We start from the raw sequence: 17486 nt of genomic DNA, 5'->3' as shown, positions 1-17486 counted from the left end.
TTTCTAAGAGTTTGTTTTGTTTTGGTTTTTTTGTGAGTGAAGCAATAGAAGTTTATTAAGTGAAGATAGAGAAAAAGGTCTCAAGAGTGAGAGGGGTCCCAACAGGGTTGCCCTAACAATTTTTTTTGACACGTGTGCGGGGGTGGGGCGGTGGCTGCAGGAGAAGGAGCAGAGGGAGAGAGAGAGAGAGAATCCTAAGCAGGCTCCATCTCCCAACCCTGAGATCATGACCTGAGCCGAAATCAAAAGTCAGACACTTAACCAAATGAGCCACCCAGGTGCCCCGCCACCTTCTAATTTTCAAGGACAGCTAATATCATTAAGAATCAAACTATGATATAGCATTCTGCTGTAGTCACATGGAATCATTTCAAGGAAGACTGATTCAAATAAGACTAAAATTAAATATTCTTTTTTTTAAAGTAAGCTCTACGCCCAACACGGGGCTTGAACTCACAACCCCCAGATCGAGTTGCATGTTCTACTGACTGACCCAAGCCAGGCGCCCCTGAAATTAAATATTCTTGAGGAATCTTAAGTAAAACTCCAAGTACACATTCTATTTTATTCAATAGTATGTCATAGGTACAAAATCACTTTAAATTAGTAATTCAAAGAATCTCCCTAAGTCACTGTAACTTCTTGAACTTCCTTTGTTAACTGTTGACTATCTTTTACAATTTTCCTGTACAAATTAGTAGTTTAACTTCTGAAAGGAGCTAACTCAAGTTGCTGGGATTCTACTTAAAAGAAAATCCAAAGAATACATAACACATCAAAAATACTCCAACTCTAAATACCCCCTTCTATGAAGATCGTTAGTTTTTGTTAGAGCATACTAAATATCTGGTTCCCCCTCCCCAACTATCACTTCATGGGCTTGAAGGAGAGAAAACAGAAACTTTCTGTAAACTTTCTGTAAATACAGATAGCTTTTTGTTATAAAATAACTACATAAGGCATGGCTTAACATCTTTAAGTCTGCAAATTACCAAATTCAAATTGCCACAAATAATCTACCACCTTAAGGTATTATAATGGATCTTCCTTTCTTTTTTTGATGGTGGATTATTTCTCTAAGGTATGAATAATGATAATTATATAGACAGATATAAAGATTATATAAATATACATTGTTATGTACATATCAGAATGAAAAATAATGCTTTTCACAAAATGTTCGTTTGTTCAGAATTCAATAAGCTCCACTTACCCTAAATCAGGAGACCTCTATTCATCATTCATCATGGATAAATGGGAGGCAGGGCCCAATTTGATTAATGGTATAGAAAAGCATAAGACTGCTAAACCCAGAACACTTTTTCCTCTATAGGAAATGGTACATGGAGAGAAGACAGATATAAATGCACCTATAATGCTCAAATACCTATCAGCAATAACATGCACAGAATAAAGTAAATCTACAGAGAAACAAACAAAACCAGCAAAACCAAACAAACTGCAAAGCCTGAGTACCTTTTCTTAAGATCATCAGTCTCTTGTCCCAGGTAATTGTCAGTTCCTTCATCAAACTGAATCTGATGCACTGGTCTTGTGCTAACTCTAGCTGTGGCAGATTTGGCAACTTTCATATCTGATATTATGTTACTGACACTGAAATAAGAAAAAGGTCAAGTGTATTAGAAACTCTAGCTACAGGACAGTAATAAACTTTCTTACCCATGAAATTCATATCGTTTAATTCATATTTCACCTCCATGTACTAAAACAGCATAAAGCATTATGTTTAAATGAAAGATATGTCACATGTTAACATTCAACATTCACATGCCACAGACCACTAAGATTTATGTTTCCTTTTGAAACATAACTTTTGAAGGTGTTCTTCAGAAATGCTCATTTAAAACATAAAAGTGTCACTTATAAAAAAACTGTCACTTATGAAAAAGTATCAAACATTTGAGGTTGTATATCAACCTCAAACCTGGCATAAAGCAATGAGATGAGATGAGATGAGAGGCTGAGTGAGAAGGTGTCAGCTAAAACATAAGAGCAAAAGTGAAGGAAACAGACCTGAAGATGATCATATTGTACATAAGACCAGCAAATTATTTAACAGGAAATAATTAATCTTCTCAGAGAAACTTATTCTGTTACTTGTTTTTAGTAACATTACTGAATTTACTGTTTGTTTTTCAGGGACAAGAAATCATGTAACTTTGCAAAAGACAATTTTAACCATTCCATTGATCTTTTAAAAACTGCAATCTTACTTAAGACGTGAATCTTAAAAAAAAATTATTAATATTCCACTTATAATATTTAATATATAAATTGATACATTGTGTACATTACTAACCAGTCACATGAAAACAGCCTATTTTGAAAAACCAGCATTACCGACAGAACTATTTGATTCACTAACCTAATTTTAGCTCTTTCTCCATCTTTCTGTGCATTTGAGACTTCCTCATGCTGCTGGAGCTGCCTAAGCAGCTCTGACTTGGTTGTCTGCTTATCAAAAGGGAGAAAATCTGCAACAGCAGATGCAGCTGCTACCAACTCAGGACTCAGGGACTTGGTTCTAACAAAGAAAATGGAAAACAAGTAAGAAAAAAAAAGGCATTACTTATTATGCCATTAGTTTAATGGAAAGTAAAATGATTCTTTTTCAGAGAAAACTTTTTTGTCATTCAAAAAAAAATCCATTTCTGACAAAATCAATTATTTTTAAATATTAGGCATTTTTTTTAAGTAGGCACCATGCCCAACATGGAGCCCAAAGTGGGGCTCAAACTCACGACCCTGAGACCTGAGCCAAGATAAAGAGTTGCATGCTCAACACAACCCATTGAGCCACCCAGATGCCTTAGGTACTGGTTTTATACAAACTTTAAAATGTTAAAAGTTGAAGTTAATGGATACTTGTTGAAGCATAATACTAACTCAGAACAATATACTAAAGTAGAGGGGTAAGGAGAAGAAAAAAAAGAGTGGCGGTTATAATTTACTGGATTTTTTAATTAGATGCCAATTTATTTCAGAAACTATATACACTGCAAGCAAATATTAAAGTAGCTAAATGTATTCACATATCATGATAAATTTGTATGATGGAAAGTACTCAGCTCACGCCAATAACATGAATGAAACAATGAAAAGCTGGAAAAAAAAAAAGAGTATGCTCTATATAATTCCATTTATACCAACTTCTAGAACAGGCAAAATTAACCTAGGGTGAAAAAACCCCTAATAGTGGTTGCCTCAGGAAAACGCTACTGACGGGAAAATGGAAATGAGAAATGCTCTGTCTTGATAAGCATGTGGGCTACATGGGCATGTCGATTTGCCAAAATCCTACAGCTAAAATGTGTATGCTTCAAAGTATGTAAATTTTACCTGGGAAAAACAAAGAACCATAAATCATCATCATGATCTAGTAGGAGATGGAAAGTAGGTGAAGATATAGACAACACAAGAATGGCAAACATGTTGATTACTGAAACTGTGTGACAGGTACAAAGGGGTTCATTACATGATTGGAGCATGCATGTGTGAGTCGGGGAGGGGCAGAGGGGAAGAGAGAATGAGCTTGCCATGGGGCTCCTCACAACCCTTAGATCATGACCTGAGCCAGAATCAGGAGTGGGGTGCTGGGGTGCCTGGGTGGCTCAGTCGTTAAGTGTCTGCCTTCGGCTCAGGTCATGATCCCAGGGTCCAGGGATCGAGCCCCACATAAGGCTCCCTGCTCCACGGAAAGCCTGCTTCTCCCTCTCCCACTCCTCCTGCTTGTGTTCCCTCCCCCTCTCGCTCTGTCAAATAAATAAATAAAATCTTAAAAAAAAAAAAAAAAAAGGCATGCGCTAAACCAACTGAGGTAGCCCGGTGATGCTTAGGCTATTGAGATATGTCATCAAATTGCCAAAAATTGCCAAAAATTATGGTAATTTCTATGTCCCCTTAATAGTGTCCTTCCCCTTATTAGAATTTCTTTTCTGAAATTGTGTATGTCATACAGTTCATTTTAAATAAATTTAGGAAGTACAGAATGGTATAAAGTATGTTTTCCTGAAATAGTCTAAGTTATAGGATAGAATAGGTTGTTGTAAAAGATATTTTAACAAGTTCTCATCACCTTTTTAAAATCTATGCAGAAAGATCTTGGTATGTAAAGATTATCTTATTTCAATGATAGAAACTTCCTGACAATTTTATTAACTAGAACATTTCGGATTATAAAGCCAGAAGCTATGAATATAAAGAACACCATTGTGACAAAATGCATGGTTCTAGAAAATGAATACTCATTTATATTCTTTGTATACTCTGATCAAATACATATATGAAAATTTGAAAACAAACCTCTCAAGTAGTTTAGGAAAGTGATTTGGGATAAAGTTCAGACCTTATTCATAGGTAACAGTTTTGAAAGTAGCTCATTTCTTTTTAACTAACTATAATATTCCCTCTTTTATTCTGTTTTTCTTCCTTGGCAGTCTGATTTTAGAGCTCTCATATCTTAAAGTCCTTAAATCTTTATCCAACAACATCGGGGATTTGGGAATTTTGATTTGCGTATTAGACAACGGATCATTATGTAGAAAGTCTAATATAGTAAAACATTAACTTGGATCCCACTCACTGAGACAGCAATTCTTAGTGAGTTAATATGTAAATAATGTAGACAATTTCTTTTTATGTCTGGCACATTTTCCCATTAACTTACCCTAATTTACTGAGAAGTAGCTTTTTTTTTAAGCTTTTTCTTTTTTTTTTTTATATTTTATTTATTTATTTGACAGAGAGAGACATAGTGAGAGAGGGAACACAAGCAGGGGGAGTGGGAGAGGGAGAAGCAGGCTTCCCGCAGAGCAGGGAGCCCGATGCGGGGCTCAATCCCAGGACCCTGGGATCATGACCTGAGCCAAAGAGACGCTTAACGACTGAGCCACCCAGGCGCCCCTTTAAGCTTTTTCTTAAGGAAAATTTAAAACATAAAATCATGTAATGAACCCCTTTGTACCTGTCACACAGTTTCAGTAATCAACATGTTTGCCATTCTTGTGTTGTCTATATCTTCACCTACTTTCCATCTCCTACTAGATCATGATGATGATTTATGGTTCTTTGTTTTTCCCAGGTAAAATTTACATACTTTGAAGCATACACATTTTAGCTGTAGGATTTTGGCAAATCGACATGCCCATGTAGCCCACATGCTTATCAAGACAGAGCATTTCTCATTTCCATCTTAAAGCCCAAAATATATGCAAATCCTTTTACCTAGCAATTCCACTTCCAGGAATTATTTGTCTAAAGAAAATAAGAAGATACATACATGGAATTTGAGGGATACTACATACTCCAAATTCAAGGCCTAGGCCTGAATTTGCAAATCATCTCTCAGATATCTGCGTAGCTTTATATATAACTTTATTTCAGGCCTTTTTTTTTTTTTTTTTGAGAGAGAGCGAGCAAGCAAATGGGGGCCGGAAGGAGAGGCAGAGGGAGAAGGAACGAGAAAAATCTCAAGCAGGCTCCATGCTCAGTGCAGAGCCTGACGCAGGGCTCAATCTTACCACACCAAGATCATGACCTGAGCTGAAATCAAGAGCCAGACGCCCAGCCGACTAAGCCACTCAGGCACCCCTTTATTTCAGGTCTTTGTTCAATCATTAGTCTTCCACAATCTCTTTTAAAAAAACAGCATCTCTCCAGCCTATCTTATTTTTCTTCATCTTTCATCACCTGACATATTAATGTGTCTATGTGGTGTGAATATATATACTCTCTCCCACCCCGACTCCCTCACCATTACGTAAGGAGTAGAGACTTTTTTTTGAGACTTTTGTTTACTGTTCTACCTCCATCTCATTGGACACTGCCTGAGATATAATGACAATCTAAAGTTGCTGAATGCAGGAAGTTAACCATAGCATTATTTTATACTAATGAAAAACTAGAAATAATCTAAATTTCAACTCATAGATTCATTAATTAATAAGTAACTGAAACCTTATTGGATGATCAGAGCAAGTAGTTGCTTAGTTAAGTTAAAGTAGGAGCTAGAAATTTTGGTTATTGCTATGCTCACCAGGGGTCTTGTCAGGTTCCACAATACATTCAGACTCATGAGACTACCACAAACGTGCTTGGCCCAGTCTATTCAGAAAGATAAAGGACAGAACCACAATAGGTTGGCAGGGCAGCCTCAGGTGTCCCTCTTGGTGGCAATCCTTGCAGCACTCATATGGATGACACCTCACACGCCATCCAAAAGTTAGGACAGGAGACCCATATCATGCAGGTGCAGGAGCTGCTTCGCTTAGTGCCCCACAGGAACTTGTTATCTCGTGTAACAAGGCCACAGAGTTCCCAGGGTCCCCACAACGGACATGCAGTTACAAGAGCAACTGCACTTAAGGAAGCCCTAAGTATATATGGTGAACCATAAGGTACCGATAGTTCTCCCAATCCAAATGCAATCAATCAGGGGTCAATTTCATCATGGTACTGTTCCCTTTAGTACAACAGACATCAATAGTTACCAGGTTAACGGGTGTGGCGGATTATATTTTTAGAAAACAGAGACAACAATATTTCTGGTCCCACAAACTCTTCCAAAACCTTGCCACATCCCCATCGAGAGAGGGAATCCATGTTCCCTCCCCTTGAAACCAGGGGAAACTCTCACTGCCTCGATGAACACAATGATAGAGATGACACACTGTGACTTGTGAGCCTAGGTCATATAAGATGACCTTGTTTGGCTCTTCTTGAGATGTCTGTCTGTGGAACTCAGCTAGCAGGTTATGGAGAGGCCTTGGTTCAGTGTTCTGGCAAAGAGCCCCAAATATAGTCTCAGCCAATAGCCAGCAGCAGCTGTTGGAATGTAGGTGAGGAAACCTTCGCCTTGCGCTGGCCCTCACTAGTGCTAAGTGGGGCAGACACGGCTACCTCTACCATGTTCTGCCCAAGCTTTGGGATGGTTTGTTAACGCAGCAACACGTAACTGGGGCAGATTTTGGTGTCTGGAAGTTGGGTGCTACTGTAACAAAAAACCTAAAATGTACGGGAAAGGTTTGGGTATTAGGCAGTGGGTGGAAATGGGAAAGACCTTGAGGCAAGTATTCATGAGAGACTAGGGCCTCAAAGAGACTTAGAGCCTGAGGGCCCTCAAAGCCGCTATGAGGGAGAACTTTAGGAAAATCGTTACTGGAAGCTGCGAGAAAGGGGACTTCTGTTTAGCAACACTGTTGCTTGTAGTAATGTGGAAAATAGGAAATACACCCAGTGAATTGGGTGAGCCAGTCTAAGGAGACTTCCAGTGTAGAAGGTGCCTCCTGGCTTCTTAGTTGCCGATGATAAAATGTAAGACGGAGATAAGAAAGAACTGTACCATATAAAGGAACCAAGACTTGCTGGAGTCAAAATAAAACATTTCTCCTTCTCAGCCCCTCCAGGCAGCAAATGATGCTAAAATTTAAAAATGGCTTCTGATATGATATCAGTGATATGTGGAATTTAAAACAAGGCAGAGGATCATAGGGGAAGAGAGGAAAAAATGAAACAAGACGAAACCAGAGAAGAAGACAAACTATAAGAGAGTCTTAATCATAGGAAACAAACTGAGGGCTGCCGGAGGGGAGGGGGGTAGAGGGATGGGGTGCCTGGGTGGGGGGCATTGGGGAGGGTATGTGTTGTAATGAGCACTGGGTATTATATTAACACTTATGAATCATAGACCTATACCCCTGAAACAAATAATACATTATATGTTAATTAATTGAATTTAAATAAAATTAAAGAAAAAGAAATGGCTTCTGAACAGAGATCAAATTCAGTGCAGTGTCAGGAAAAAATGGTTTAATGATAAAGCAAAAGGCATCACTACAAAACCCTTTGTTAAAACCTTAGATTTATTTTTTTTCAAAGATTTTATTTTTAAGTAATCTCTACACCCAACCTGGTGCTTGAATTCACAACCCCAAGATCAAGAATTGCATGCTCGGGGCACCTGGGTGGCTCAGACAGTTAAGCATCTGCCTTTGACTCAGATCATGATCCCAGGGTCCTGGGATCGAGCCCTGCTTCTCCCTCTCCCTCTGCTGCTCCCCCTGCTTGTGCTCTCTCACCATCAAATAAACAATAAAATCTTAAAAAAAAAAAAAAGAATTGCATGCTCTAGCAACTGAGCCAGTCAGGCAACCCAAGATCTTAGATTTAAAATGGTGCCTCAGAGTGCCTATAAACAGACAACAGGAATTCTAAGAAACTTATGGGTGTGGTCCAACAGCCTTGCACTGGGAGCTCAAAGTAGAATAGGACTTAGGTTCCCAAACAATGCCCTAAGGCACCCTGGACCACCACAGGGAAATACAGCCATTTGTCAGTGACTGTGTAAACCACTAAGTCAAGGTGGTTCCCAGTTTTAATGTTAGACTACTCCATTTCTTTTGATGACATCATGTCTTTGTGAAGATGGTTCTCTGTCAGTTGCTATGATAAAAGGACCCCCCAAAATCAGTATGAAAAAGGAAAGTATCCAATGTTATCCAATATGATTCCCAGGCTACATCATAAAAACAATAAATTCCTTCTGGCTCACCTTCTCTTGGGACACTTGCCTTTGGAACCCAGACACCATTCAGTGAGAAAGCCCAGGCCACACAGTTCTGTACTAAGGTCTTAGCTAACAGGCAGCTTCAGCTGTCAGAGCTATGAATGAGCAAACCTTCCGAGTGAGGACAGCATTGAACAGAGATTAGCCTTCTCCACTGTGTTCTGTTCAAACTGCTTGACCCACAGAACCCATGAGCATAAAAAATAGTTGTTTTATGCCGCTAAATTTTGGGATAATTGCTATGCAGCCACCCTAACTATATCAATGGCTGCTCAATATTTATACAAATAAAAAACTAAAATCAGGTCATACGTGGAGCCATGACAGTCATCATGAATCAAAGATGATTAACCCAAATCTGTGCATCTAGGATCCCTTAAAAAAAGAGGGTGGAGAACAAAATCATTAAAACATACATTTAAAAACTTGTTTTAATTAAGTAAACTCTATGCCCAATGTGGGGTTCAAATTCATGACCCCAAGATCAAGCGTTGCATGCTCTACTGACTGAGCCAGCCAAGTGCCCCTAAAAGATATTTTTAAAAAAGATTTGTTTTTTAAAGATTTTTATTAATTTATTTGACAGAGAGAGAGCCAGTGAGAGAGGGAACACAAGCAGGGGGAGTGGGAGAGAGAGAAGCAGGTTTCCCGCTGGGCAGGGATTTATTTATTTATTTTAGAGAGAGAGAGAGAAAGCACAGAGAAGAAAGCAGAGGGAGAGGAACAAGAAGACTCCATGCTGAGCATAGAGCCCAGCGCGGGGCTCAGTCTCACGACCTCCTAGATCATGACCCCAGCCCAAACCAAGAGTCCGATGTTCAACCAACTGTGCCACCTAGGAGTCCCTAAAAGATAAAAATTTTTTTTTTAAGATTTTATTTCTTTCTTTGACAGAGAGACACAGCGAAAGAGGGAACACAAGCAGGGGGAGTGGGAGAGGGAGAAGCAGGCCTCCTGCAGAGCAGGAAGCCCGACGCGGGGCTCGATCCCAGGACCCTGGGATCATGACCTGAGCTGAAGGCAGACACTCAACCATCTGAGTCACCCAGGCGCCCCAAAACATAAATTTTTTAAAACAAATGTATCTCTTGTCAGTCATTGAGCCTTCAGCTCAGGTCATGGTCCCAGGTCCTGGGATAGAGACCCACATCGGGCTCCCCGCTCGGCGGGAAGCCTGCTTCTCCCTCTCCCACTCCCCCCGCTCTCACTGTCTCTCTCTCTGTCAAAGAAATAAATAAAATCTTCAAAAAAAAAAAAACTTTCTTTAAAATAAATAAATAAATAAATAAAACAAATGTATCTCATTCACCAATCTTTTGATGCAGGACCAAAACCCTTCTTTGAATAGAAATTCCAGCGTGTATCTTTTATATATACACTGCACTCATAGTACATCCTCCAAGAGTTCCAATTTTGGTTTCTTTAAAGTGGAAACTCAGATCAAGAATTTAAAAATGTTTACAAAGCATTCTGAGTGCAGAATTTTCTTACATTTTTCTGCTTGTCTCATTCATACCTAATTGGAAAAGAATTTTAAAAGTTTCCTTTTCTGAGTCTTTGCAAAGCATTCAATTCATTTTAACCATTTCTATAATAGATAATTAAATTATATAATTATAATAAAAACCACAGTTGGTCACAAACAGGTCTGGAAGCTTAAAAAAAAACTCTTGACAAATATATACATATATGTATATGTGTGTGTGTGTCTGTATCATCTAATTCTATATACTTTTATATTTTTGTTTTATTTTGTTTCTATAAAGGAGGAGGAAGATGGGGCACCTGGCTGGTTCAGTCAGTAGAGCATGTGACTCTTGATCTCAGGGTTGTGGGTTTGAGATCCACATTGGGTGTAGAGATTCTTAAAAATAAATAAATAAATAAATAGAGAAGAAGGAAGTACCTATGATGGGCATGCACTGAATTAGCTTATTCTCTACCACCCAATTATGCTTTCCAGGGGTAGTTTTGATACAATATAGAAACCAAGAAGTTTCATAAAAATATTGTCATTCTAAAAATAGAAATCTACATTAGCTGCTGATTCTGCTAAGAGAAGTCAGAGATGGGGATGTTTAAGCCACATACCTTATTATTTGAATCAATGACATCATCTGTGTAAGACTCACCATTATTTAAGTATCATTAAAACGAAACACTGCCATTTAAACTACAAGACAATGCTAAAATATTATTGATTGCATTTAGAATCAGTGAAATATAATACTCTTTTCACAAGCACAAGTAATTACAATATTTTGAAGAAACCACATAAGCTGAGAACACTGATAATTACTGGTCAAAGGAAGTCATAAAACAGCTGTAATCAATATGCTTAAATTCTATCCTAAGTGGAACTTTTAAAACGGAAATTTCAAAAACCAGTCCTTCCTTCAGAGACATGAGGCTACCTCCAAATCAGGATATAAACGATTTGGTAATTAACAGTTTAAAGAGGCAATTAAATGGCAGTTAATAACAGATGAATATGTAAGAAAACATGTGGAATTCTCAATTAGATCATGACTCTTTTCCTCTCTAGATTGTATGCGGATGTCCCCTTCTTATTTATTTATTTAAAAGATTTTTTCCCCCTTTTTAAAAATTTCTAAGTAGGCCCCCCGCCCAGCATGGAGCCCATCACGGGGCTTGAAGTCACGATCCTGAGATCAAGACCTGAGCTGAAATCAAAAGTCAGATGCTTAACCAACTGAGACACCCAGGCTCCCCTTAAAGATTTTATTTTTAAGTAACCTCTAAACCCAACATGGGGCTTGAACTCACAACCCCAACATCAAGAGTCACATGCTCTACCCATTGAGCCAGCCAGGTGCCTCTCTCCTTCCTATTTAAATATAGAAGGGTAACAGTATCTCTCATGTAAGTGTTAAGAGTCTCTGTGTTTATAGACTGATAGTCTACATGTAGCATCTCCCAGGTCCTCTGATTTCAATTTTTTTTTTTCCCTAAAAGAAAGAGGAGTTTCAAAAATTACTTTCAATGTAATTGAAATTCAATTCAATTTACCTCTTCTTTGGGACATCCTCCGGAGCCTTTTGAAGCCTGCCAATTGTAGCTTCCACACTCTTAAGTTGTCTTCTGCTGGATGGCCTTGCTGTTTGCACATTTACTGAGCTTAATTCAATTTTCATGCCCTTAATAATACCTAACAAGTCTTTTTTTCTATTCTCCTTTACACTCTCTTGGCTCTCTGTTTCTTTGGAAATCTCAGGTGTTGGAGCAGACTGCTCATCTTTCTTGCTATAGATCACATTGTTAGTGCCAAAATATCTTTGGGCATTATTTTTTGTCCTGGAAAGAAGCATTAAAGGAAAAAAAAAGAAAAATACAATGCAAAATAATAAAACAAGGATTCAAAACACTGCTTCTGTGTATTTTTAAAATTTTCTAATTCAAACCCTTCCCTTTTGCTTTTTATTATTATTGTCAGTGACCATAACAACAGCAATGTAATATTTATTGAATATATACTATGTGCTTCGTCTGGTGCAACATATTTACTACATTTCCTCATACCCACAACAACTCCACAAGTATTATCCCCATTCTGCAGATAAGGAAACTAGAAACCAGAGAAGTGAAGTGATTTACCCAAGGTCATGTAGCTCAGGGCTCACTAAGGCCTAAGACACACTGATGAGTCACAAATGGGTTACAGGTGTGCTGAGACTGACTGATCACCTGGTCCCTGGGGTAGCTGGGTGAAGTGCGGCGCTGCTGGTGCTCCTATCTGTTGTCTCCCTCCATTTACCTCAAGGTTTGATACAAAGATCATTTTTTATGCGTTCCATAACATTTTAAAAAGGAGACAACTTTCTGATCCACCATCTGCGGTGGAAACGTCACCAAAATGCAGATTTTCATGAAAAACCTTATGGGGAAAAACCACTCTCCAGGATGAACCCTCGGATATAACAAACTGTGAAGGCCAAGATCCAGGATAAGGAAGGAATTCCTCCTGATCAGCAGAGACTGATCTTCACTGGCAAGCAACTGCAAGATGGACCTACTTTGTCCGACACAACATTCAAAAGGAGTCCACTTTTCTTCTTTGGTTGAGACTTCCTGGTGGTGCTAAGAAAAGGAAGAAGTCTTACACCACTCCCAAGTATTACACCACTCCCAAGAAGAATAAGTATAAGAGAAAGGTTAAGTTAGCTGTCCTGAAATACTATAAAGTGGATGAGAATGGCAAAATCAGTCACCTTCATTAGAAGTGACCTTCAGATGAATGCGGTGCTGGAGTTTTTATGGCTAGCCACTTTGACAGACATTATTGTGACAAATGTTGTCTGACCTATTGCTTCAACAAAGTGGAAAACAAGTAACTCTATATGGGTTGATAAAAGACATGAACTAACATTAAAAAAAAAAAAAACAGGTTGCATGGGGTGCCTGGGTGGCTCAGTTAAACATCTGCCTTCGGCTCAGGTCATGATCCCAGTGTCCTGGGATCGAGCCTGCATCCTCCACATCGGGCTCCCTGCTCAGTGGAGAGCCTGCTTCTCCTTCTCCCTCTCCCTCTGCCCCTCCCCCCTGCTTGTGCACGCTCTCTAACCCAAATAAATAAATAAAAAATCTTAAAAAAAGAAAAAACATTAAAAAAAGAATTAAAAAGCTAATGAATGTGTGTTAGATTAGGAAAGTAAAATGTATAAAAAGTCATTCATTAAATACAATGAATATCTACTCTGTGCTGGACAGTGTACTGTGCATTGACGATACAATAGTAAATGTGAATTTCATGGTCCCTATCTTTCTGAAGCTAACAGGCTAGAACAAGTTCCTCAAACTTCAATATGCATAAGAATTACCTAGGGGACTTTAAAACAATAGGTTCTGTGTTCCCACCAAGGAATTCTGATTCAGTAGCTTTGAGGAGGGACTCAAAGTGTTTGCATTTCTAATAAGTTTCCAAGTAATGCTGATACTACCCATCAGAGGACCCCATTTGAGGAGCTATGTTACATATGTCATTTAATCCTTACAAACTTATAGGACAGGTTTTACTACTTCTGTTTTAACAGAAGAAGAAGCTGATGTCCAAAGAGGTTAAATCAGTGGGTCTTAACCTTTAGGGATCATATGAATTATGTAGGGAGCTTATTTAAAACATATTCCTGAGATTCTTAGTTGCTAAGTTTGGAATGAGGCCCAAGGACCTGCATTTGACCAAGATGCCAGGTGATTCTGATACAACTCATCTCAAGACCCCACGTCAGACCCTGGGCTCGTATGGTATCAAGTTCTCAAAGCTAGCCAATAGCAGTACCAGATTAGGGACCCTTTAATGAAAGACAAAATGGCTATTTCCAAGAATTCTGGGGGTGCCTGGGTGGCTCAGTCCGTTAAGCATCTGCCTTCAGCTCAGGTCATGATCCCAAGGTCTTGGGATCAAGTCCCACATCGGGTTCCCTGCTCAGCAGGAAGCCTGCTTCTCCCTCTGCTGCTCCCCCTGCTTCTGCGCTCGCTCTAATAAATAAATAAATAAATAAATAAATAAATAAATAATCTTAAAAAAAAACCTATCAAAAAAAGCATTCTGAAACAAACCATTTGATCTGCTTATAAAAATGTCAGAGGCTATCAAATCAGGCACTTAACAATTAGAATGCAAAACCAGCTGCGTAACTAATATCTTTATAATCAGTACACAGGACCTTCATCATATCATTCAATTTATGGTACAATTCAATTTAGGAAAATACTCTATTATTTTGCATGTGAAAGTTAAATTAATATTAAAGGTATAACAAAAGGTGGCAATCAGGAGAATGAATCTCACATATAACCTCCCATCCTTCAATGTTTCCTTCCAAGACTGCTATGGGGCCACAGAAAGTAATCTATATTTAGTACAGGAAAATCATGTATAGGCAGTAACTCCGTAACACTAAAATAATAAAACTTCGGTCATAACTTCCCACCTGGGCTTGTTTCTACTGAGAGCATCTCATCAGCACTTCAAATACAACACATCCAAAACCACATTCAAGAGCTCCCCTCTCAAAAAAAAAAAAAAAAAAGGGCTCCCTTCTCATACTATCCATTTTTCACCCTTCTGTATTGAAGGGGCTTTTTACCATAATAGATATTTTGAATTCTAAAAACTATGACATATTTTAAAAGCTTTCTCAAAGCTGCTTCTCAATCTTCTATTAACACTAATGATACACTGGTCCTCTAGGGTAGCATGCTGAAATCCTTTCTCTACCTTATCCTTATTTCATATATCACACGATATCAACTCTACCTGTGCAAATTTTCTTCTCCATCCAGCTACTTCCTCCCATCCCCATTGCTACTAACCTGCTTAGAGCTACACTTAACCATACTGGCCCCAAATCGTTCTGCATGGGCTATCTGCAGTAGAATTAAGATTCCATAATGATGAGGGTTCTCAGAGAATAAATACCAACATGAAGTATACATAACTACTTTTCTTGCCTGGCTAGTTCCAACCCTGGGTCCCCCTTTAGATTTTATCAGATTTCTTTTCCAGAAAGGACACTCTGAACCTCTCCTGCAATAGTCAGCTGTCCCGACTTGCTCACCCAGCCATTACTGGAATTAATAAAGCATTCTGTTCTACCTACACCATCTCAGCTTTACTCCACTAAACTTGAATTGCATGCTTGGCAAACTATAAGCTCGGGGATGGCAGGATTGTTGTTATTCGGGGCTTAACACCAGTATTGGTACACTGTAAATACTTTCAATAATGAACCAAAGAATAAATGGAGGCAGGAATGAGGCCGTTATAGGCTGGGGAAGTAAAAAATAAAGTAAGACCACTTTGCTACTGGAGCCTGGACAGAACGAGGGGAGGAGCGGCAAGAGGTAGGGGGCGCGGTGTGTAGCAGAGCGCTCGGGACAGCAGCCAACCCTGTAACCGTAGCTCTTGTTTCTCACTCACGTTATGACCTTGGGCAAGTCATTTTACCTTTCTGGGAGTTCCCTTTCCTCAGATTTAAAGCAACGGCCTCTAAGATCCCGCGGGCCAGAACATCGACCCCAGGAAGCCGGAGAATGATCACTGAATGCACCGGAGGGAGGCCGGGGGTTGCCTGAAGACCTGCAGGACCAACAGCGCCAAAATGCGGTACCTGACCGTTCCGTGCGGAGCACCGAGTAGCACAATCGCAGCCGCCGGGGCCTCTGAGCCTCCAGAGCATGAGGGAAAGCGGGAGAGGGGGCGAAGAGCTAGGATCGCGGAGACCCTTGGAAACATCGCCAAGACACAAACTAAACCGAGAGCACAGCGGAACACCGCGTCCCTCTGCCAAACACGTCCCTCGCTCTCTCTTCCGTTCCCCGGCCTGGCGCGTTCCTTCCCTTCAACGTTCCGGTGAGCAACAGGGGCTGGAAACTGAGTTCCGGGCTCGCCCTCGGCCCGGCCCAGTCGGCTGCCTCCAGGCGAGTCTAGTGGCCTAAGTGGAGTGGATCCCCGAGTTCAGCTAAGATGTGCTGGTTGAGGCACGACCCAGACGGGAGAGGGAGAGAGTGGAGGGAGTGATCTGCTGTGCAAATACTACTTTGGGGAGGCCAGTAAAATGAGGCGGAGAACTGACCCTACTGGTTGGTGTTTGGGGTGAGGAAGCACAGCGTTCATCACATTCTCAGAACGATCCGTGGCCACGGCGTTAAAAAAGAAAAATTACCATAGGACACGCTGCCCGATAAATTAGTATTTCTTTTCAGTCTCTGTTCTTGATGTAGAGTCAAAACATGAGACATATATGTTTCATTTTTTTTTTCAAAGATGGTTTTAGAGATAAAAATCAGCACGAGAAAGGCGTGGCTTCTTCCTGCCCTCCACGAAGGCCGTGAGCAGTGGATGAGGGGTGGTCAAACCTGGAAGTGCAGGAGCATAAACCCCGGGGAGAATGCCAGCTGATAGGTCACATGGGACCCTCTAGCTTAGAATTGCACGCTGGCAGTTGAATGCTGACATCAACTTTTCCCCTACCATTTCAAAAGACAATCGAGATTGGTGGGGAATTTTTTTGTAAACGGAAATACAGAAAAGCGTATGAGTCATAAACATGTTGAGGAAAATGACCTTAATGAATTAGTAGGGACTGAAATTTAGCCTAGTTCAACTCTCTCTCTTTTGTTTTTTAATTTTTAAATAAATTTTTTAAAGATTTATTTATTTATTTTAGAAAGACAGACAGAGAATACGAGCAGGGAAAGGGGCAGAGGGAGAGAATAGCTAAGCCGACTCCTGCTGAGTGCACAGCCAAAGACGGGACTCCATCCCGACCCATGAGATCAGGACCTCAGTCGAAACCAAGAGTACAAGGCTCAAGCGACTGAGCCACCCAGGCGCCCCCGACTCTCAAATACCTATTTCCAAAAGAGGCCTTCTCTAATTACCCTAGGTAAAATAGCCTCCTGCACCATCCAGTCATACTCTCTGACAGGGATTGCTGTTGTCTACCAATTCCCATTTGCCTCTTCCTCTGGAGTTTTATCGCCAGGTGGCCACGGCAGAAACTACATTTCCCAGTCTCCCTTGCAGACAGGTACCTCTGCATCTTATCAATAGAATGTGAATAGAAGTGATGTGCCCCTAAAAAAATGGGCACAGATTCCCCCCAAACTTTTCCTTCTTCCTCCTAGTTGGAATACAGACAAGATTACAGGAGCTGAAGCAGCTAGGGAATGGAGAGATGAAGGATTTCAGAGATGAAGATGACAGCCATCCTACCTCTGTCCCTAACCACCTCCTCCAGACAGTCACGAAGAAGGGCCGGGGGCGGGACCACTTCCTTCTAGTTTAAAGGTATTTTTGAGTTTCTTTGTGACAAGTAGTCTAGATCGTATCTTAACTAAGGTACCCTCTATGTCAAAACTTTGTTTCATTTTCTACAGA

General features: G+C 40.0%; 1 protein-coding gene and 1 pseudogene across 2 annotated transcripts in view; one reads left to right on the top strand and one right to left on the bottom strand.

The window, feature by feature from the left end:
* The window catches only part of MRPS31 (mitochondrial ribosomal protein S31), a 30188-nt gene extending 14271 nt beyond the window's left edge, over positions 1 to 15917 (bottom strand). Inside the window, exons 1-4 of one of the 2 annotated variants that reach the window (XM_027591169.2) lie at positions 15715 to 15917; positions 11615 to 11899; positions 2387 to 2545; positions 1477 to 1614 (exon numbers count right to left, since the gene is read on the bottom strand). In XM_027591169.2, the coding sequence (XP_027446970.2) occupies positions 1477 to 1614; positions 2387 to 2545; positions 11615 to 11899; positions 15715 to 15839 (707 nt within the window). In that variant the 5' untranslated portion in view covers positions 15840 to 15917. The remainder of the gene's footprint in view (positions 1 to 1476; positions 1615 to 2386; positions 2546 to 11614; positions 11900 to 15714) is intronic. The other variant, XM_027591170.2, reaches the window with a different exon arrangement.
* Positions 11923 to 13046, top strand: LOC113920817 (annotated as a pseudogene).
* Positions 15918 to 17486: the final 1569 nt, after the last annotated feature.

Source organism: Zalophus californianus, chromosome 3 (assembly GCF_009762305.2).
Source record: "Zalophus californianus isolate mZalCal1 chromosome 3, mZalCal1.pri.v2, whole genome shotgun sequence".
Lineage (NCBI taxonomy): Eukaryota > Metazoa > Chordata > Mammalia > Carnivora > Otariidae > Zalophus > Zalophus californianus.
Note: the sequence above shows the minus strand (reverse complement) of the source record. Positions and strands in the feature narration are given on the sequence as shown.